This window comes from Mus caroli, chromosome 17, assembly GCF_900094665.2.
Source record: "Mus caroli chromosome 17, CAROLI_EIJ_v1.1, whole genome shotgun sequence".
Lineage (NCBI taxonomy): Eukaryota > Metazoa > Chordata > Mammalia > Rodentia > Muridae > Mus > Mus caroli.
The window spans coordinates 39,484,725-39,508,508 of record NC_034586.1 but is presented as its reverse complement, the minus strand read 5'-3'; the positions used below and the strand labels follow the sequence as shown (position 1 = coordinate 39,508,508).

The following is a 23,784-nucleotide window of genomic DNA, read 5'->3' as shown; positions in this document are numbered from 1 at the left end:
CTCTCTCTCTCTCTCACACACACACACACACACACACACACACAGACACACAAAGACATACACAGATAGACAGACACACACACAGATAAACAGGCACACACAGACACACACACACAGAAAGGAGAGACAGAGAGGGAAGGGAGAGAGAAAGTAGATACAGACTGGATGAATTTATACAAATTCACAACCCCAACTTGTGACCTGCTTTTTAAAAAAGTTTGCTTGCTGTGTAAGTGTGCATTTCTAAGCCACAGAGTCAAGAGTCCACCATCTGTCTTCTGTTTTATAATTGGAGTCGGCTACAACTTAAAAGCTTTTTCTTCAGTGTTCTCATTTTGTAAAGTAAGAACTAGTTATTCTTTATCAAGGTGTGCAGATGTGAGAATGTATACCATGTAAAGATTTGCATGCAACGCTTTTATGAACATCTGTAAGTAAAAAAGAAATCACTTGTTTGTGGCCAACAATTACACATTTATATGTATTTTCATGACCATTAATTATACTATAATTGCTCATTGAAAAGTAAATTTGTTTTTGTTTATGTGTACATCTGTGTGAGTGAATGCCATGCATGTGTTTATTCTCTTGGAGGCTGCATGCTGTCAAGGACCAGCCTTGGCTTGGAGAGAGGTTCTGCGAGAAGGGGTGTCTGGGAGCAGCGAAAAGAACAACTCGAAGTCAAATCATGGCTCCAAGCTGACAGCCTGTGTTCTGCTTGGTACAGCTTTTCCAGCCTGCTTCTCTCTGTGTTCTGCTTTCTCTCTGGAGATTTCTCTGTCTATATTCTGCTTGCTCGCTGTTCTAAGAGATCTCTCTGTCTGTGTCCTGCTTGCTTGTGAGTGTGTGTCTCTCTTTTGTGTGTGTGTGTCTGTGTGTCTGTGTGTCTCTGTGTCTGTCAGTTCTCAAAGCAGTTCTCTTTTTATCCTAAAAAATTCTCTGGACAGCTCATCTCCTGCAGAAAACAGACATACCAATCCAGTCATTTATTCTAATTCTTAAGAGACAGCAAGCATATTCTTTGTCTTAACGTTGCAGAAAGATTCAGAGATCTGTCTGCCTTGGTTAAACATTACCATTTCTACCACACTTGGCCTTAACCTCTTTGTGTCCTAGGCTGACCTTGAACTCAGAAATCTGCCTGCCTTTGTGTCTTTCTGACAAGCTATCTCATTGTGTAGCTGCCTTTAGATTCATGAAGCCCCTCATAATTCATATTGTATCCTTGTATTTTGCATAGGTGAGAAATGATGTATTTTTGAACTCATGTATTTAGAGCTCTTTCCTATATCCTTAAAGACTGTCCTGAAGGTCTCAGCATTTACCATTTTGCTGAGACATTAGCCACAACTCCACCTCCTGGACTTGTACTATCAGGTTAATGTTAACAGAGAGGACATTCCTTGGAGTAATGTAAAATATGTACAGTATTATACAAACAAGCCTTAAGACAACAACAGCCATCGATAGTTGTGGAGATTCACATTGGGACCTTGACCCAGGAGCAGAAACTATGTCACCATGTCACTGTCTCCACCAGGCTTGGCATCTCTTGGAGGCTCACACAGGGGTCCTGTCCCAGGGGCAGGAGCCATGTCACTCTGTCCCCATCAGGGCCATGCCAGGCTTGGCAGGATACTGTCTCTGGACTGTAGGAAATTGGAACTATAAGCCATTGTGAGCTGCATGATGTGGGTTCTTGGAACTGAACTCAGATCCTCGGCAGGTACATGCTCTTATCTTCTGAGCTGTCTATCCAGCCCCTCATCCTATATTTTCATGTTGAGCATTTCCAATTCTGAGTCTTTGTCTCATGTGCACAAGGTCTTGGTACTCCTCTGCTGAAGTACAGAGCACCCTATGCTTATGATAACGGATGTGGCTATTGGATTGGAGTAACAGGAGTGCTTCAGGAAGAAAATGCATAATGGAAACATACAAATGAAGCCAAGTGCTACCCAAATATTATCTTAATTTCCCTGCTACCTGTTGCTAGGTCTGTTTCTTCTTTATTTCCTATCTTGATGAATGACATCAAAATTACTGACTGGAAGTATATAAATACCATCCCTGCCTGATTTTCCTTCCCTTAAATATAAAACAAAGCAGAAAATACAATTATGTTTTTTTTTTTTTACTATATTTTCTACTAAAAGTACTAAACTTAATTTTACCTAAGTAGGAAAACGGCACTTAAATGGAACAAAGAGATTTCTGTATTTCATTTTTTCCTTATAAGAAACACGACTTCCTAATCTTCCTAACATTCACAAGAAGAGTTATAAACCCTAAAAATATCACAAGGGTGAATGATATTTTATCTACTTTGGTTTTTCTTTTGAGACAAGTATCCTTATGTAGTCCTGGCTAGACTGGAACTTGCTATGTAGATCAGGCTGATCTCAAATCCACCTCTGCTTTCTGAGGGTTAAGATTAAAGATATGCCTCACCATGGCCACTAGAATCTCCTTTTTATACATTTTGCTGAAGCAGAATTTTGAAAAAAAAAAAAAAAACCCACAGATTGCTCTATTCTCCAGGGGGAAAAAAGTCTGTTGTCAAAGATTGCCTCGATGGAGACTGTCCAACACTTATTCATTCTTGATGCAATCCACCTTCCCTCTCATTCTCTTCCAAGCAACCCTGAATATGTGTGAGCATGTGCCTGCATGAGTGAGTGAGTGAGTGAGTGAGTGAGTGTGTGTGTGTATGTGTGTGTGTGTGTGTGTGTGTGTGTGTGTGCGCATGTGCATTTTGGAATTTTCCAGGAACCTAAACAGCCATTGCGTTTGGTTATTTTAGCGATTTCAGATTTCTATTACTTCAGTAGTCAAGCTCTGCAGAGGAAAAGAAACAATATCCCCTCTCCTCTGCATTCATGCACAGAAGAGAAGTTGTGGATAGGCTCACAGAATCTACTGACCAAGAGGGAGCAGTGATGTAGATCCTCACCCAGAGTGAGGATGAAGGTCGGGACGCCCCCTGTTGAGGTGCTATGTGAGTGGGCTTCTAGGAGCCCATAGAAGAGGGCCCTGGCAGATGCCCTGACTCAAACACCCAGCTCACTTGCACTGTGTGCTTCCTCCATTTGTTCCCCTTTCCCATCTGAAACTTCTGCTTCTTAGGGGGTTGCCCATGCTCAGAGTGAGTCTTCCCCATTCGATTTGCTAAACCAAGTGTCAATCGTCTCTGTAAAAGTCCTCACAGCAGCAAGCACCCAGAAGTGTACTTTACTGATTTCCTAGGTATCTCTCTCGTTAATCTAGTGGACAGTAAAGACTAACTGTTACAGTTACCGGCTTTCCGTTTGTGTTTCTCCTTTCTTAGCATGAACTGTTGAGTTGCCTCAAATGTTTCTTAGGTTGATACTTTGTTGTTAGTGTCACTTGGCTTCAATCTAATTTATATATAAAGTTTATGATGTTATTCTGACTTTGGAAATATTTTTCTTTTTGAGACAGGGTCTCAAGTAACCCAGGCTGGACTCTAATGCTATGTAGATGAGGATAACCTTGAATTTCTGATCTTTTCCTCTCCCATGTGATAGGATTACAGGCATGTGCCGTGACATCTGGTTTTATGTGATTCTGGGGTTCAGGCAAAGATTCTCCAGCTAAGCCATATCCCCAGCCTAGATTCCCAAGTTTTATCATAATTTCCTCTTTTTCTTTGAACTGATTGATATATAGTTAAACCCATTTTCATATCAGATTCTTCTGTATATTAAGAATTTCCATTTGTGTCTATGTATGTGTGTATGTGCAGGTGTGTGAGTGAATGTGAGTGTGTGTATGTGTGTGAGTGTATCTATGTACTGGATGTCTGTAAGTGGGTCACATGTGTGAATGTGAATGAGTTCAGGTACCTCTGTGTGTGTGTGTGTGTGTGTGTGTGTAACCATGCTGGGTATTTACCTGGATGCTGGAGAGCAATGGGGAGCAAACCTGTTCATCTGCCCACGTGGGTTCCATGTGCAAATATGCAGAATAAGGCTCTGATTTTTTTTAAAATCCGGGGATAGGTCTGGGGTCCTTCTAGCAGATGAAGAAGTCTCTTGGTCCTTTCCCCATTTCACAAGGTATCCTGCACATCCATTTTGAATTTTCTTTAGCTAGATGATGCTACAGCTTGAATGTCCTGCCAAAATTTGCACTGCCATCATCTCTGAAGGGTACAGCAGAGCCCCACGACTAGCTTAAGACCTTTGTCTTGGGTCCTTGCTTTCCAGTCTCTCCTGTGCTTCCCTCTCTGCTAATATATGGGAGGGAGAGTAGGATGCTCTTCCCATAGCCCAGGGCAGGCTTCGGACTGGGACATTTTAGCCTTTGTGACATATCAGGGAGATTCTGTCTAATCCACAGTTAGTTAAAACAGAGTGAAGAGAAAGTAATATTTAGGAATTATGCTTTTTATGACATTCTATTCTGTCTCAGAATTTTTATTTAAAAAAATCAATTTTTACATGTATTTCCTTGGTGTGGCAGTCTGAGGATAACTTGAACAAGTCAGTTTTTTTTTTTTCTCCTTTCCATTGCTTGAGTAAGTTTAGGGAAATTATGTTTGAGTGCGCGTGCTTGCATAGCAAGCATCTGACTGACTCAGCTATCATCCCAGCCCTATTTTACATACATTATTAGTCTCTGTCCTTGCAAGTGTCTGGATGACAGTAAATTGTCTTTGGTTTTGTGGTGACTCATGCGAAGGATGGTTCTCAGGACACACCTTGGTCAGCACCTGACGTAGATACCACATGCACATGCCTGAATATTGTTCGCATCTGTATGGTGTTCATCTGCTTTCAACACAGCTTGTATGCTATTCTCCAGGGAGTGAGTCCTTGTCTGCAATCCCAGGGCCTGGGCTGGGCACATCACACATTAGCTTCCTTGACGAGGGTGAGGGAAAAGTCATTGTGACTTAATTAATACTTATTATTTGTGTGTGTGTATCTACCTATTACATACCCATGGCTTTTGACAAGAATGCCCTGGCCATGGGGAAAGCATGGGATAGTCCAGTCATGCCTCTGTCCTGCAGCTTGGCCTTCTTGCTGCTTCTGAAACTTCTGCTCTCATGGCACTGAAAAGAAGCCTCTGAGTGCAGGTTAATAACTGTGAGCACACTGGGGAGAAGAACACTTCCCTGCAGTCTACACTAAAACACAGTGCTCTGCTTAATGAGCAGCTTTGCTTAGTTCTATAAGCAAAGTGCAAGAGAGGATCAACTTTAGGAAATATCATATATATATATATATATATATATATATATATATATATATATACTGATACTGTTATGTGGTAGCCACAGCTGGAGCCTGTATACTGTTATGTGGTAGCCACAGCTGGAGCCTGGGTCCTCTGATCAGATACTCTGGTGTGGGTTTTCACTAGATGATCAGTGAATTCCAGAGGTCGAGAGTCAGGTAGCTGTAAGTCTTGGAGATGGCATCAAAGGTGGCCTTGGCAAAGTTGCCCAGGGTGGCAGTGCAGCCTCTGGCTGAAGTGTAGCAGTCATCTATACCGGCCATCATCAGTAGCTTCTTGGGCACAGGAGCAGAGACAATGCCAGTGCCTCTGAGGGCAGGGATGAGATGCACCAGCACAGAGCCACAGTGGCCTGTCACCTGGCATGGAACAGTGTTGGGCTTGCCAATCTTGTTCCCCCAGTAGCCTCTCTGCACAGGGATGATGGAAAGCTTGGCCAAGATGATGGCCCCTCGGATGGCAGTGGCAACCTCCTTGGAGCACTTAACACCAAGACCAACGTGACCATTGTAGTCCCCAATAGCAATAAATGCTTTGAACCTGGTCCACTGGCCAGCAAGAGTCTGATTCTGCGCTGGCATTATTTTCAGAACCTCATCCTTTAGGGATGCACCCAGGAAAATGTCAATGATATCAGACTCCTTAATGGGCAGGGAGAACAGGTAGATCTTCAAGGACCTGATCTTCATGTCCTTAACCAGGCGGCCCAGCTTGGTGACAGGGATCCACTCCTTGTCTTCAGCTTTACCTCCACGAGCCCCGTGGCCTCGGCCACGGCCACGGCCTCGTCCTCGGCCACGGCCACGGCCTCGTCCTCGGCCCCTAAGACAGCTGCCGAATCCTCTGCAGAAGCCTCCTAATCCTGGGCCCCTGGGTCCTCCAGGTCCTCCTGCTGCACCAGCGTCATCTGACATTTGTTGTTTTTCCTAAGAAGAGGAGGAAATATCTTTAACCTTGAGGAGAAGCTTAAGAAGGCACAAACATTGTGAGGCATTCTGTTCTGAAACTTGTGGCAAGACGACATTCCAAAGTCTAGTTTCTATGCACTACAAGGTACTCTTGGGTAATAAAGATGGCGTTAGAAGGTTCTGGACTCTCTGTAGCAATAAAACTATCCAACATGCCACCCTGCAAAGTCTGATGAGAACCTAGTGAGGAATACTTCTACACAAAGCAGTGATTCTTTTTGCCAGGCATAGAAACATAATCCAGTATTAACCAAAAACCATCTTTTATAAACTGCTTGCTCTCTCTCTCTCTTTCAAGATTCATTTATTTTATGTTTATGAGTACACTGTAGCTGTCTTCAGACACACCAGAAGAGGGCATCGGATCCCATTACAGATGGTTGTGAGTCACCATGTGGTTGCTGGGAATTGAACTCAGGATCTCTGGTCTTAACCACTGAGCCATCTCTTCACACACACACACACACACACACACACACACACACACACACACACACCCTCGCTACCTCTAACTCTTTGGAAGTTAAAGTAAGCTAGTTGGGTGGAGCCAACTTTACTCCTAGCACTCTGGAGGCAGAGGCAGATATATCTTTGTGAGTTTGAGGCCAGCCTGATCAACATAGCAAGTTCTCGGACAGCAAGAGCTATGTAGAGAGGTCCTTCTAAAAAGAAAAGTTAAAGCAAAATGATATATAATCAAGGTTTTTATGTATAATACATAACAATTTTAGGCAAAGTATATATGTATGTGTGCATAATATGTATGTCTATTTATGTATGTAGATGTGTGTGGGTATCTCTGCAAAGCAGGAAAGAGTACTGGATCCTCTGGAGCTGGCGTTACAGGCAGTATTGTCTGGGTACTGAGAACACAGCTCCCATCCTCTGGAAGAGCTCTTCAGTCCTCACTTTTTTTTTTTTTTTTTTTTTTTATAATTTATTTTTTCTTTCTTTGTGTGTTTGTTTGTTTTTTTTTTTTTTTTTTTTTTTTTGAGACAAGATCTCTTACTGAAGCTGGAACTTGACAGTTTGTCTGGTCCTGCAGGCCAATGAGCCCAGCAACTCTTTTGTCTTTGCCTCTCTCATGTTGGGGTTATAGATGCCTGGAGCTGCTCTTGGTTTTTATCCGGGTGCCTGACAGGTTTAACCATCTTCCCAGTCTCTTAAGATATTTCTGTTTGGGGTGAGTGGTTATGGGGTTGTTGTTTGATTTTGTGTGTGTGTGTGTGTGTACAGATTGAACCTACAAATACGCTATCATTGTGATATATCCCAAACTGATGACAGAATATAAATATAAAGTTAAGTTAGAAATATTTAGCTTCCTTTTTAGGTTTTCTCAGAATTATGACAACAAATGCATCCACAGCTTTGATGTTTCTGCTTTACTGAGAGTACTCAAAGCCCTGCTGGCCGTGGAAATAGTCTAACCAATCATGAGCGTGCATGCTTTTCATATGGATTTGAATTCATATGGACCTATTTGAGCAACTTTGGATGAAATGAAAGACATAAAAATAGCTATGCATTAACTGGGAATCGTGTGCCCCTCTGCCTTGACGTTTAAAAGCTATGGGCGGTATGTTTGCCCTTTTGTGTAAGAGCCATAAATATACTAACAGAAAGCTGAAAGATGTGCTGCAAATATTTTGCACAGTCTAATTAGAGTTTTTTTTTTTTTTTTTGTGAAATTCCTGCTAGATTCATTTTGTAGAGCAGAAAACATGAATAACAAAATCAATACAATTTCACCATTTAAATAATGGTATTATTACAAATGATGCATGATTGAGTGGATGAATTTTTTTATTATTTAAATGTATTTTATACATCAAACATATTAATAATATTGAGTATTTTGAGAATCAAATAATACATAAAACTTTGTTCAACGTTTATATTCATATCCTTTCGTACCCTGAAAATATCATTAATGAATATTTAATACTATCCCATAACCGAGGATCCTATATCTAATGTTGAATACTAAATTGTTTCAAAACATACAAAATATTTTTTGGTAGTTAAGCATAGTAAAAAAGCATAAAATATTAAAAATGAATCATTACAAAATATATTCAAAAGCCCTTATATGATACCACCTGACATAACTAAGAGACTATTTAAAACACATATTTCTATGTACATTGTCTAACAATCAGTTTACTTATAAAAGATTATCAGTGTTCCTAGGAGAGAAATTATTTTATCAGTAAGTATAATTTAAAAATTTCAAAGTAGCAAAAACTTTGAAGTTAAACATTAAGAAAATGCTAATTTCAAGCACAGTGAGAAAAATTATCAATATTTCCATGATATAGATCGTAGAACATGATTTTAATATTTTCAACTGTTGATGTTCAACAAACAGAATAATTATTTTAAGATATACTTCGTTGTTACGTCTCCCTTTTCATTTCTGATTTTATTAATTTGGATACTGTCTCTGTGTCCTCTGGTTAGTCTGGCTAAGGGTTTATCTATCTTGTTGATTTTCTCAAAGAACCAGCTCCTGGTTTTGTTGATTCTTTGTATAGTTCTTTTGGTTTCTATTTGGTTGATTTTAGCCCCGAGTTTGATTATTTCCTGCCGTCTACTCCTCTTGGGTGCATTTGCTTCTTTTCGTTCTGGAGCTTTCAGGTGTGCTGTTAAGCTGCTAGTGTATGCTCTCTCCAGTTTCTTTTTGGAGGCACTCAGAGCTATGAGTTTTCCTCTTACCATTGCTTTCATTGTGTCCCATAAGTTTCCATATGATGTGTCTTCATTTTCATTAAATTCTAAAAAAGTCTTTAATTTCTTTTTTACTTACTCCTTGCTCAAATTATCATTGAGTAGAGTGTCGTTCAGCTTCCACGTGTATGTGTGCTTTCTGTTGTTTTTGTTGGTATTTAAGACCAGCCTTAGACTGTGGTGATCTGATAGGTTGCATGGATTTATTTCAGTCTTCTTGTATCTGTTGGGGCCTGTTTTGTGACCAATTATACGGTCAGTTTTGGAGAAGATACCATGAGGTGCTGAGAAGAAGGTATATCCTTTTGTTTTAGGATAAAATGTTCTGTAGATATCTGTTAAATCCATTTGGTTCATAACTTCTGTTAGTTTCACTGTGTCACTGTTTAGTTTCTGTTTCCATGATCTGTCCATTGCTGAGAGTGGGGTGAGATGTGTGCTTTGAGCTTTAGTAAAGTTTCTTTGATCAATGTGGGTGCCCTTGCATTTGGAGCATAGATGTTCAGAATTGAGAGTTTACCTTGGTAGATTTTTCCTTTGCCCAGGATGAAGTATCCTTCCTTATTTTTTAAAATAACTTTTGGTTGAGAGTTGATTTTATTTAATATTAGAATGGCTACTCCAGCTCGTTTCTTGGGACCATTTTCTTGGAAAATTGTTTTCCAACCTTTTACTCTGAGGTAGTGTCTACCTTTGTCACTGAGGTGTGTTTCCTGTATGCAGTAAAATACTGGGTCCTATTTATGTATTCAGTCTGTTAATCTATGTCTTTTTGGGGAGAATTGAATCCACTGATGTTAAGAGATATTAAAGAAAAGTGATTGTTAATTTCTGTTATTTTTGTTGTTAGAGGTAGAATTATGTTTGTGTAGTTATGTTCTTTTGGGTTTGTTGAAAGATTGCTTTCTTACTTTTTCTAAGGTGCAGTTTCCCTCCTTATTTTGGGGTTTTCCATCTATTATCTTTTTTAGGGCTGGATTTATGGAAAGATATTGTGGAAATTTGGTTTTGTCATGGAATATCTTGGTTTCTCCATTTAAGATAATTGAGAGTTTTGCTAGATACAGTAGCCTGGGCTGACATTTATGTTCTCTTAGGGTCTGTATGACATCTGCTCAGGATCTTCTAGTTTTCATAGTCTCTGGTGAGAAGTCTGGTGTAATTCTGATGGGTCTGCCTTTATATGTTACTTGACCTTTTTCCCTTACTCTTTTTAATATTCTTTCTTTATTTTATGCATTTGGTGTTTTCATTATTATGTGTCAGGAGGAATTTCTTTTCTGGTCCAGTCTATTCAGAGTTCTGTAGGCTTCTTGTATGTTCATGGGCATCTCTTTCTTTAGGTTAGGGAAATTTTCTTCTATAATTTTGTTGAAGATATTTACTGGTCCTTTGAGTTGGGAATCTTTGCTCTCTTCTATACCTATTATCCTTAGGCTAGGTCTTCCCATTGTGTCCTGGATTTCCTGGATGTTTTGGGTTAGGATCTTTTTGCCTTTTGCATTTTCTTTGACTGTTGTGTCAATGTTTTCTATGGTATCTTCTGCCCCTGAGATTCTCTGTTTTATCTCTTATATTCTGTTGGTGATGCTTGCATCTATTATTCCTGATCTCTTTCTTAGGTTTTCTAACTCCAGGGTTGTGCCTCTTTGCAATTTCTTTATTGTTTTTTTCCTCCATTTTTAAATCTTGGATGGTTTGGTCCATTTCCTTCATCTGTTTGATTGTGTTTTCCTGTATTTCTTTAAGGGATTTTTTTTTGTTTCCTCTTTAAGGGCTTCTAGCTGTTTACCTGTGTTCTCCTGTATTTCACGAAGGGAGTTGTTTATGTCCTTCTTAAAGTCGTGTATTACCATCATGAGAAGTGATTTTAGATCTGAATCTTGCTTTTCTGCTGTGATGGTGTATCCAGGACTTGCTATGGTGGGAGAATTGGGTTCTGATGATGCCAAGTAACTTTGGTTTCTGTTGCTTATGTTCTTATGCTTGCCTCTCGACATCTGATTATCTTTAGTGCTACCTGCTCTCATTATATCTTACTGGAGCCTATCCTTCCTGTGATTCTGGTTGTGTCAGAACTCCTCAGAGTTCAGCTGTCTCTGTGATCCTGTGATTTTGGGATCCTGTGTGTGTCAGAGCTCCTGGAAATTAAGCTGCCTCTGGGACTCTGAGATCCTGGTGTGACCAAGCTCCTGGGATCCTATGGATCTGGGTGTGTTAGAGCACCTGGGAGTGAAGCTTTTTCTGGGTGTTGTGGGACTGGCTGTGGAGTTCATGCTCAAGGTCTGAACAGGTCACTGGCTCAGACCAGAAGGAACCTGTGCCAGTGATTAGGTGGAGTACCTGGTTGCCTGGGTCCCTCTGGTCCTAGTTACTCCTGGTCTTAAGGCAGATGCTGTGTCTTCCTCACCTCTGATCCTGTGATCCTGGGTGTGTTAGAGCACCTGGGAGTGGAGCTTCCTCTGGGTGTTGTAGGACTGGCTGCAGAGTTTGTGCCCAAGGTCTCAGAAGAATTCTTTATAAAAACAAAAACCAAAAAATAACAACAAGAACAACAACAACAAAACAACCCTAGACTTGAAATTACAACCAACCCTTTTGTATTTTATTCTATTATCTATCTATCTATCTATCTATCTATCTATCTATCTATCTATCATTTATCTACCTACTTACCTATCTATAATCTGTCTATCATCTATCCATCCACCTATCTATAATCTACCTACCTATCTATCATCTATCTATCATCTATCCACCTACCTATCTGTTTTAGTCAGGGTTTCTATTCCTGCACAAACATCATGACCAAGAAGCAGTTGGGGAGGAAAGGGTTTATTCAACTTACATTTCTACATTGCTGTTCATCACTGAAAGAAGTCAGGACTGGAACTCAAGCAGGTCAGGGAGCAGGAGCTGATGCAGAGGCCATGGAGGGATGTTCTTTACTGGCTTGCTTCCCAGGCTTGCTCAGCCTGCTCTCTTATAGAACCAAAACTACCAGCCCAGAGATGGTCCCACCTATAAGGGGCCTTTCCCTCTTGATCAGTAATTGAGAAAATGCCTTACAGTTGGATCTATGGAGGCATTTCCTCAACTGAAGCTCTTTTCTCTGTGATAACTCCAGCTGTTTCAAATTGACACAAAACTAGCCAGTACACTATCTATAATCTATCTATGAATCTATAGTCTATTATCTATCTACCCACTAGTCTATAATCTATCTCTTTGTCTATATCCATAATCTATTTACACATGTATCTATAATCAGTCAATCTACCTACCTTTCTATAATCTGTTTGTCTGTCTATCATCTAACCACCCATCTATCTATACCTACCTACCTATCTATAATCTATCTATCTATCATCTACCCACCCACCTATCTATAATCTGTATATCTATATCTATCTACCTACCCATCTATAATCTATCTATCTATTATCTATTTATCCATCCATCTATCCATCCATTCAGCTATCTACCTATCATCTATTTGTCTATGTATGTACTCTATCTATCTATCTATCTATCTATCTATCTATCTATCTATCTATCTAATTTACCATCTGTCTGTCCATTGGTCTATCATCTATTTATCTTTGTCCATCTATTGTCTATCTATCTATCTATCATCTATCTATTATCTATCTGTTATCTATCCATCTATCAAGTATCATCAGTGGGTGCATGCCTTTGGGTACATGTTGGGTCTTACTTTTTACAAGCTTTATATGGACATATTAATTGTGCATGATAATGGATTTATATATGTAGTTTTCATTTGTGTATACATTGAATTCTGATCATGCAAATTCTTTTATGACATCTAACATCTTTCAATTACTGTCTTATCCAGTATGAAAATACTAACATTTAATGTTAATATTTTGAGGTGAATCCTTAATAATGGGTTCTAACCAATCCTCTGTGGCCCTTGTTGGCTCTTCGCACCCATCTTTCTTCTTTTCCTCTCTTCCTGCCCTCTCCATCCTTTTCTCATCCTCCACTGAGTGTATTCCTGAGTATACTGGATGCCATCACATTCCAGTGTTGTTGGAGATGGCAAGCAATTGGTTTAGTTTAGTTCTGTTAGACATAACAAGATCAATTGTAGAAACTGCTATTTACTTAGGAAGACACACCTCTAGGGTTGAGGTGAAGAAAGATAATAGGGTAAGCCTTGCACTTATCCTTCAAAGGTATTTCTAGGTCAAGCTTATCCACAAGAATCCCTGCTTGTCTTCAGCATCCACCTACACAGTTCTCAGCCCTGTCTAACCCAGGGAGTGAGCTGTCATTCCCACTCTCTGAAAACAGGCTGTTATTTGTTACAGCCAGAAGGCCAGGTAAAATCCACCAAGCAGTTTTGTTTAGAGGGATTCTCATCTAAGGTGTGCCATGCAAATCAACAACAGAGAATAGGGATAACCTGAGCCTCCCACCTGCAGCCACATGGTAATGTTTGTGCTAGGACACGGAGCCATCCCAACTGACCAGAGAGAGCTACTTCGATGACACCGATGACACCGAATAGAGTCAGTTCTTACAGATGGAGCTTGCCTGAAGAGGCTTGGTGCTGTGAAAACTTCAAACTGGAGTTGTTTTGCATTTCATTTGTTTTCACAGAAGCAAGAACACCTGCTGCGTGGAAAACAATGATTCCTGCCCATTGGTTGTACTGTTTGATGCTTCTTTTGCCTATAGAATCCTGTAGGATATTATGCCAGGTAAAAAAAAAGGGGGGGGGAGTGGGTGAGGAGCTGGTGGGGAGAAGAGATGAAATAAAAAAATCCATCAGTTACCAGCTTTGTTGCCTAGGAGTTGAAGTCGAAGGACAAGGTGGTAATGAAGTGGGCCAGCACAACCTGAGGAAAGTACAAATATAGGCGACAGAAAGGCCACTTGTCTATGGATTTGTCTCATGTTAATCCCCACCCCCATCAGTTCTGGAATACAAGGAAACTGAGATGACTCAAGGGTGATAAGGCACATACATCCCCATATTCTTGGGTAGTACATCTTTCACTTCACATCTAGGGTGCCTCTGCTTCCTGAGAGCCTTGAATAGTAGAGGTAGTGAAGGATGCCGCGTTGACTAGGAGATAGTAGTGATAGTGAGCACAATGAGGCATCACACCCTTCAAAATGGCAATAGCATTTTCTTTTAGAATCCCAGCAGAAGAACAAAGATGGAGTTTATAGCAATTTACTCCTTTAATTTCTGTTGGGGCCGTGAACTTGCATGGCTATTTAGGGTACATTTTTTTCCTCTTGCCACACGTCACTTTCCTTTTCCTTTTGTTTATTTAAAATGAAATGTGAAGAAATGTTAGGAGAGAGATGATTTAAAAGTATTTTGAGACTCTTGGGGAACGGGTGCTATTATTTGACTGTAGGGCCTGGAAGGTAGCATTGAGACTAGCTGGTGGAGCTCTCTTTACCTTATGGATACAGAGGGTGAGGTAAATATTGTAGGGTATGGTTCATATGAGATACAAGATAAGTAATTGAAGAGGAGTCTCCTTAGAGAGAATTATTTTAGAAGCTCTTATCATGAGTTTTCCAAACAATATTTACCATTGAATTAGTCCATCTTTCTCCTTTGTGACTCTCTCTTCATCCCCATATTGAACCGAAATCTGATTGCTGAGAGAAATTATAGGTGCTTTGGGAAGACATTTTATTGTGGCTTCCTAATGTGCACAGCTTGGTACTGTCTTTGGTTTTCTTGTCTACAGTTTTCAATACAATGGGGAGTAGGCAGAGCAGGGCAAATAGTTATTATTGTTATTGGGGGTGGGGGTCTCCCTGCCAGGAACATCCAAACCTTTTTTTCCATTGTATGAGTTTCTCAAGCTGCCAGGCTCCGTCCCTCTCCTGACTTTTCCTATGCACTGGGAAAACTCAGTAGTTTGAGTGGGTTGCAGGTTAGCATCTGCCTTTTTGGGCAGAGTGAGGCTGAGGAATGTTGATATTTGAAGCTATAGTCACCCACTTGGGATGCCATCTAGACATAAACTAACTAGAGGGATCAGATATGATTTACCTCAGAAAATTAACTGGGATGAAGCCAGTCAGGTCTTTCACCCAAGAAGGCATACTTTGAAGAATTTCATATAGACAGCAGCCCATGGCCTTCTGCCCCCTACACCTAATTAATCAGCTTCATTTTCTCTACAGTTTGTTTTGTGATGAGGGCTCTGCCATAGCTGTTGACTTTGGTATATTGCCGAATGGCTATGTCAATATGGGTTTTGGGTGACTTTAGAGGCCTTTACTTCCTGCCATACATCCTCTCTGCCTATTGAACCTGAACATGGTCTGACCTCTAGCCTCTGGGAAGAGCCATGCTGAAGCAATTAAGAATGCAAATTTCTAGACTCAAGAATAAGAGGAATTCCCCACATGCCCTTCTCCACGTCACCCTGTCTATGTCACTCTCTGAATTCTTATTTATAAAGCTAAGGAGGTTGGACTGGACTACGCAGTCTTCAAGGTCTCTAAAAATATTACTGGAAGCAATGTAACTCTTTCGACTGAAATGCTAGGGATTTGTTCCCATGAATAAAAATGAGAGGCCACCATACACTATTGAGTCTCTTTCATGAATTTCTCATTGATTTCTTCTCAGCTATGGAGAGACCCCAAATGCCCAATTCAGATTCTCCATAGTTTTATTTGGTGGAAAAAAAAAAAACAGGGAACATTCAGTCTTGTTTTGGGATGACATAAGCAATATTATTTACTATTGTTAATAAAAAAAATAAAATGAATCTCCCGTGTCTGTCAAACAGCAGTGTCCAGAAGTTTTATTTTTTCTCAATAGTTAGACTATTGGAAAACAAGTTGGACTCGTGGACAATGCTCTTCCCAGCCACTGGAGGGCGCTTATTTGGTTCAGAGATAAGAAGCCTCAGTTTTCCTTTACACATATTAACATATGCATGCCTGTATTTGTGAGTGTACACACGCACACCAACATGTTCTTACACAAGTGTAGATATATACAAGACCTTGAGTTATTTCCTTAGGGGGTAAAGGAAGACGGCACACAATTATGTTTCTAAGAAACTTAAAGTTTAACTGCAAAGGTACGATGGAAAAGACTAGAACAGTAGCAGGCCAGGTGAGCTGAGGCTGGCTAAGTAAGCAGTGGTGTATGCTGGTGTAGTTGACACATCCTTCAGAAGGCAGAGGAAAGGTTAGGTCCTCTAGAACTCAATCTGAAAAAACTGCATTGAAGGGTGAGGCATGAGCTCAAGGCGATCACTGTTCAGCATTAGAATAATAACATCAGCTGAATCATCAAGAGATCTCACACATTTAAGGGTGGCCGTATGGGTTTCCCATGTGTGAACTTATTCCCCATAAACACAGTCATTCCTGCTCTGCTTTTCAATAGAGAAACTGAGACAAATAGTGGAATTGTCCCTCACAAGGGACACTGTTAGATTTGAACCCTGGTAGGATTTTTCCAGATCACAATCTCTCAGGATAGCCAGATCTGCATAGGTGGATGGGATGGGGGTGTGGGGGATTCCTTTAAAAAAAGATTAACATAAAATACAAAATACAAAATGAAAGTGAGCATTTTCTTAGAATGAGATAAAGAATCAAAATAAGTTCCCAACAGAGTTGTTAAAGGGATCCAGAAATCACTCAGCGTTATTCAGTAGCACATTCAGTAAAAATAATACCGGTAATAATTAATAGTCCCTGAGCTTAAAGCTATACTTCCATTTTTCTTCCATTTTGTGTACTAGTGAGTTTATAATTTCATATATATATATAATCTTTATATATTTCATATATATAATTTCATATATATACAATCATATATAATCTTTATATATTTCATATATATACAATCATATATATATACATATAAGAATATTTTTCTAACATTTATTTTATGTATATGGGTGTTTTGTCCAAGTGTCTATCTTTGTGCCATGTGTGTGCCTGGTGCCCTAGGAGGCCCTGGAGTGGTGGATACAGGTGGCTGTGAGCTGTCATGTGGGTGCTTGGGATTGAACCAGGGTCCTTTGGAAGAGCAGCTGGTTCCCTTACTGCTTGAGTCATCTCTGTGTCTCTCTGTTCTTTTCTTTTGCCTTGCCCTATACTTTTCTTTATTGTTGCTAGTTTAGAATCACACATTATTGTTTAGTTTTTTCCACTTGTTATTAGCAGTTTTATGTGAATGTGTGGGACTGCTATAAAAGTTGGGAAAACTTCCAGTTTCTTTCTATAGAGTTGAAAGAGGTTACCGCCCTTAACATTTATTGTTTTTCCATGGGCCCCTATAAATAATTTTGAATTAATGACATTTAAGCATTGATGTTCTTGTAATTTAGAAGTGACTGAGAACTGCGTAAGTGTATCCTACTAAATCCAAAGAAATGGATTCCCCACTCAACTCCTTGTCTGAATTTCATTAATAAATGCACCACCCTAGAGATACCCCAAACAGGATAGAATGTGTGTGTCTTTGTATGAGGAGCGAGATAGAGTGACAAAAAAAAGATAGTCTCAACAGATGGCATGGAGTTAGAATAGTTTGTCTTTGAAATTTCGATAAATATGATCACGTGAACATTCGATCATGTGGCATGATCTTCTCCCAGCATTTAATGGGGCCCGTACAAGAAAAGCAAGCCTTCATTAACTTTCTAGGAAATTTCCCTCTGTCCATAGTGTAATTTCTGTGCAGGCTATGGACTGTAATGAGATGAAGTTATGACGGGAAGGAGGGGCCAGTCCCACTTCCTGGCACTGGTGAGAAACGTGGAAGGAAAAGTCATCGGGCCATTTGCGACAGCTGGGCTTTGGTGGCTGTGTGTGCATCACAGCTGACTCAGATCTGGTTGTTTGTCTGTGACTAAAGTGACCGGTGGTGTCACTTGCTGACATTTGATTTTGCTGTGAATTTTGATTTTTCTCTTTTCAGGCCTCCAGCAAAAGCAAGGAGAAGGTGACATCCAGGCCACATGGTACGTTGGCGGCATTACCCACCACACAGAAGTTGGATCATCTGTTGTGACAGCAGGCCACCCTCAGCCCTCTGGCTCATGGCATGAGAGATGAGACACCTTGATAGATTAGATTACATTCGTACTTGGGTTATTTACATGTCGATCCATTGTGTCTTTGGTTCTAGCAATAGTCATATCTTCTCAGCATCCTATGCTCCTCTAGTCTCAGACTTTTTTGCTGCAGAATTCTCATCAAGCTAACTCAGACCAGGGCAGTGACTAGCATGGGTCTCAATGACCATGGGGCTTACTATAAAGTTCTGGATTGGAAGTTTCTTTGGGAACAGCAGGGGGAGCGGATTCGAAACTAGAGCTGACCTGAGAATCTCTAGGACTTGAGGACATCTTTTGGGGTCTCTATGGACATGGGAGGTTACCTCAGTAGGATAACCTATGAACTCTTTCTTCCTATTTAATAGGAGGAGTTTACACTTTACTCAGTTTTATACATTGAAATTTGCTGTGTGGTTTTGTCAGAAATAGCAAAATCTTGTTTCAGAACTACGTCATAACAACTAACACATTTTTAATCATCTTCAGTTTTACCAAGAAAAGATACCCATGTGTACAGAATTGATGTGCCTTCGAGACAGTGACACCTTACTGACTGGCAGATGCAGCCATGACCAGCCACAGACCCTTCTAGCTGATATGCCTGCCTTTTCTTTTCCCAGATGTCTGCGATGGTGTCTGTAATAACAATGGCACCCCCTGCTTTCAGTCTTGTCCTCCAGAGAGTGAGGGCAACATGAAATTTGCCTGTAAGGCCAAGAAATGGCACAAAGTCACGGAAACCTGCCACACTCTCAATACCCACAGCATCTTTGAGGTAATGTCCTTTCTCCTGTATCATGGACTCTCTCATGAGCTCTCTGAGTAAAGTAGAGCTGCAGACGGGGAGAAGACAGGCTTCCCCAGTGGCAATAGGCTATTTGTCCATGAGTGCAGGAGCACATGCCTGTTTCCTTTCCCTTTCATGTTGGGCATCTGAAAGTGGAGTGCATCTTTTCCCATCGCAGGCATGTAAGAGCCTGGTCATTTGAGCAAAGTAAAGAGAGGCACCTCGAGTTGTCACAGTCAACTTCTCCATGTTTGCCTCCAGCCTTTAAAATAACCCAACACCTTGACACTCACAGTGTATTTCACTGACTAGTAAACCGCCCCCCTCCCCCCCAGCTCCAACTTGTCAGACCCATGGAAGTTGGGCTGTATCTCAGACTTCACTAGATGAGGAGCTGAAGCTCTATCAGGGTCTTCATGAGATGTGGGTGCCTGCAAAGGCACCAGGTTTCCAGGAGCTGGACCTGCAGGTAGCTGTGAGCTACCTGATGTGGGAGCTGAACTCTCAGTCCTCTGGCAGAACAGTACCCACTCTTAACTATGGAGCCATTTCTCCAGCTCCTGCTATTTAAAACAAAAAACAAACAAACAAAAAACAAAAAAACAAAACCCAAAAAGCATGGCATCTCTTGGTTCACCTCTTGGGAATGTAAAAGTAAGTTAAATGGCAATAGCAATCCATATGATTATACAAGATATGCATGGAATGTATATACACAGGGAGTATCTGAAGTGATATGTTAAAGAAAATGGCTGTCCTTTCAGAAGACCAGATTAGGGAGTCATTTCCATTGGAAAATTTAGATGATATTTTGCTTTATACATCTTGGTGTTGGTTAAGATATTCTACCCTAGATGCAACTTTGAAAATGAAAAACGGAAGCATATTGTGTGCTATTCAATTGTATGATAGGGCTCTTCTAAATTCTAGCAAAAATCCTTTTGCATTGAACACAAACAAATAAAGGATTTCTTCACTTCGCTCCTGTTTCCAGGAGGATAAGGAACTATATTCAGTTCAATCATCTGATTCAACCATACGTACACACATGTTTCATAGAGAACTTAAAACCATAATGGATACGTTGATGGAAAAGTGTCCAAAGGATTTGTCTTGTGTGATCAAAGGCATTGAGAGATCTCCTCGGATGCCAGGGAACATTGCTGTGGTGGTGCAGCTCTTACACAACATCTCAACAACTCTAACCACCAAAGATGTCAATGAGGAAAAGATGCAGGTGAGTGGCCTTGCAGCCCAGTAGGTTATCTCATTGGGGAAGGAACTTAGGTTAGTTGGAATAGCATCTGGGCTTCCCAGGGGTTGGGAACCATTTTCCCACCTCAGTATTTCTATTGTCCCACATAGCCAGCACTCAATAAATCTTATGGAAGGAAGAATAGTAAATAAAAGAATAAAATTAACACATTGGGTCAAGACATGTTAATAGAGATTAGTTATACCACTTGATTAATTAGTACCACTTGGTTCTATGGCAGGTTTTATTTATTTTTATTTCCCCCCGGGGTATGGGTCTATGATGGGTTGAATCTATGAGGGGCAGAGTCCCTGAGATGTTGAGTCTTTGAAGGGTTGACTCTACAAGGGGAAGATTCTGTGAAGGCCCAAGGATGTGAGTGAGGGGCTGATTCTATGACTGCCTGAGTCTTTAAAGGTCAAAGTCTACAAGGGGTTAAGTCTGTTCTGTGAGGTTTGGAGTCAGTTAGGAGCCAGAGTCTGCTTTTCTAAAGCATATATAAGCTATTGAAAATGTTGAAGAAATATTGGTGATCGTGCACAAAAGAGGACTTATATATTCTTTGTGAATTAGAACAAGTCACTAAAATGGGAAATAGTTGAATACAAAACAAACGACCGAATCTTTGAACTAAGTGAGAAATGAAACTGGATTCATTTCTTCATTTTGATGCTTAAAGTAGAGTAGTGAAGGGGCACTCAGCCTCTGAGGTCACACCCTAGTTTTCAGTGTATTTCTATACAGGGTCCTACAATATGCCTGGCAATGACAGATGCCAACTCCATTACGGACACTCTGACAGGTCAATCGGATGCATGTTAAGAGCTGCATACCTTCAACTCTTACAGGGAGGCAACTGAACAATTAGGAAGAAAGCAAGGAAGGGGTTTGCTTTAGAGATAAATCCCTTAAATGGTATCCAATGGTGTGTGTGTGTGTGTGTGTGTGTGTGTGTGTGTGTGTGTGTATACTCATGTGTGCACAGGAATTCATGTGTGGAGATCAGAGATCAATGCCAAATGTCTCTTTCAGTTTCTTTCCAACAATTTTTTTTCTTTTTTCTTTAAGACCGAGTCTCTTGCTCATTTTGCTGGCATTGATTTGGATATATTGACTGGCCAGATGAGCTTCTGGGGTTCACATGTGTTTGCCTCCCCACTTCTGGGATTACACATGTGCCACACCCTCCCTCTTTTACGTGGGTGCTGGGGATCTGAACACAGTTCAGCATGCTTGTATGGCAAGTCCTTTAGTGACCGAGATGTTTCTGAGCTCCTGTCCAACCTTCTGACATTGTAATATGGTACTGTCAGCTACAAATATGCTGGGCTTCATTTTTAGCTATTATGCGATGCAGGCAGTCTGTGGGCCACAATTTGGACATATCTGCAAGTAAGCTTAACCTTTTCTCTGAAAACAAGTTACCCGGGGGTTCAATTAAGACACTGACTGTGACCCACTGAGTTTGGGGTGAGGTGTGAGAGTCTCCATTTCTAAGGGGGTCTGGTGGAGTGCCTCTGTTGCTGTTTAAAGGGCCACACTTTGTAAAAGCAAGTCTTACGTGAATTGGGAGTTTCAGAGAGTGGCTCATGACTAATGGCAGTTTTTCTTTGGCAGAGTTACAGCGCCATGGCTAACCACATTCTTAACAGTAAAAGCATATCAAATTGGACCTTCATCCAAGACAGAAACAGCAGCTGTGTCTTGCTTCAATCAATCCATTCATTTGCAAGCAAGCTATTTATGAAGGAACATCTCATCAACATATCACATGTCTTTATTCACACCTTGGGGACGGTCGTGTCCAGGGGCAGCCTGGGGAAGAATTTCACATTCTCAATGCAAGTTAATGAGACAAGTGATAAGGTCACTGGGAGGCTACTGCTCAGCCCTGAAGAGCTTCAGAAGGTGCCTTCTGCTTTCCAGGTCGTCAGCATTGCTTTCCCAACTCTTGGGGCCATCCTGGAGGCCAGTCTTTTGGAAAATGTGACTGTGAATGGGCTCGTCCTGTCTGTCATTTTGCCCGAGGAGCTTAAAAACATCTCACTGATATTTGAAAAGATCAGAAAATCTGGAGAGAGGAAGTCCCAGTGTGTGGGATGGCACTCCTTGGAGAGCAGATGGGACCGGAGGGCTTGTAAAACGATTCAAGAAAACTCCAGGCAAGCTGTTTGCCGTTGTCGGCCGGACAAGTTATATACTTCTTTCTCCATTCTAATGTCTCCCAACACTTTGGAAAGCCCTGTTCTAACTTATATTACATACTTAGGCCTGGGCATTTCCATCTGCAGCTTGATCATCTGCCTGGCCATTGAGGCCTTAGTCTGGAGTCAAGTGACAAAGACAGAGATCTCATATTTACGTCACCTGTGCATCGCTAACATTGCAGCCACCTTGCTGATGGCTGATGCGTGGTTCATCGTGGCTTCTTTCCTCAGTGGCCCAGTACTACACCACAATGGATGCGTGGCCGCGACGTTTTTCGTTCACTTCTTTTACCTGTCCGTGTTTTTCTGGATGCTTGCCAAGGCTCTCCTTATCCTCTATGGAATTCTCATTGTGTTCCACACACTGCCCAAGTCGTGCCTGGTGGCCTCTCTGTTTTCCGTGGGCTATGGATGCCCTTTGGTCATCGCCGTTATCACACTTGCCGTTACAGAGCCTGGAAAAGGCTACCTCCGGCCTGAGGCCTGCTGGCTTAATTGGGACATGACCAAGGCTCTCCTGGCCTTTGTAGTCCCAGCTCTGGCCATTGTTGTAGTAAACCTGATTACAGTCACAATGGTCATCATCAAGACTCAGAGAGCTGCCATCGGTAGTTCCATGTTCCAGGAAGTAAGAGCCATCGTGAGGATCTGTAAGAACATTGCCATCCTCACACCACTGCTGGGGCTGACCTGGGGATTTGGGATAGCCACAGTCATTAATGGCCACTCCCTGGCCTTCCACATTATCTTCTCCTTACTCAATGCACTACAGGTAAGTCCAGATGCTGCAGTAGACTCTGAATTGAGTGTGTGCATCGGTTTTGTGGGTAGGAGTCCATGTATCATCCTTTAATAAGACAACGAAATAGACATAAATATTTGTTTCAGAAAGGCCTGGACTTGAATTCTGACTCTCTTCTTTACCAATAATATGTAGCATGATCTTTGTATGTTTAGTTTTTCACAAGTGTGTTTTTCTCATTCAGGAAGAGAGTATAATACTGCCATTTTCTGGAGGTGCTTAGAAAGTGAAAGTTCAAATATTAAAATTAGGTACTAAAGACCATAAACTCCTGTTAATAGGCTGAGGATTTTTTTTTTTGAGACATGTCTTATGTATCCCAGGCTGGACTATGACATTAAACTTCTGATTTTCCTGTCTCCATCTCCCAGGTACTGGGATTAGAGGTGTACACAGCCATGTACCAATTATGAAGTCCTGGACATCCAACCCAGGGCTTTAGACCTGCTTCGCAAATATTCTGTCAACAGAGCTGTATCCTCAGCCCTGAGCTGTTACTATTTGGCAAATAATTGATCACTTCTTCTAAAATTTAGTCTCAGAGCTGGAGGTGTTATATGTTATGTTTGTTGTATTTTCTGCTACTTAAGAGTTTATAGATAGCTTTGGATGCCACCTTATTTGACAAAGGCAAGCTATACAAAGAGGCTTTAATGGTCATTTCTTTCCACTCTTCTCATG

General features: G+C 41.0%; 1 protein-coding gene and 1 pseudogene across 1 annotated transcript in view; one reads left to right on the top strand and one right to left on the bottom strand.

Moving 5' to 3' along the window:
• Adgrf2 (adhesion G protein-coupled receptor F2) overlaps positions 1-23,132 on the top strand; it is a 29,700-nt gene extending 6,568 nt beyond the window's left edge. Inside the window, 6 exon segments of the mRNA XM_021149841.2 lie at positions 13,593-13,693; positions 17,914-17,956; positions 18,673-18,827; positions 19,834-20,076; positions 21,712-23,101; positions 23,104-23,132. Of these exon segments, the coding sequence (XP_021005500.1) occupies positions 13,622-13,693; positions 17,914-17,956; positions 18,673-18,827; positions 19,834-20,076; positions 21,712-23,101; positions 23,104-23,132 (1,932 nt within the window). The 5' untranslated portion in view covers positions 13,593-13,621.
• LOC110284157 lies at positions 5,388-6,179 on the bottom strand (annotated as a pseudogene).
• Positions 23,133-23,784: the final 652 nt, after the last annotated feature.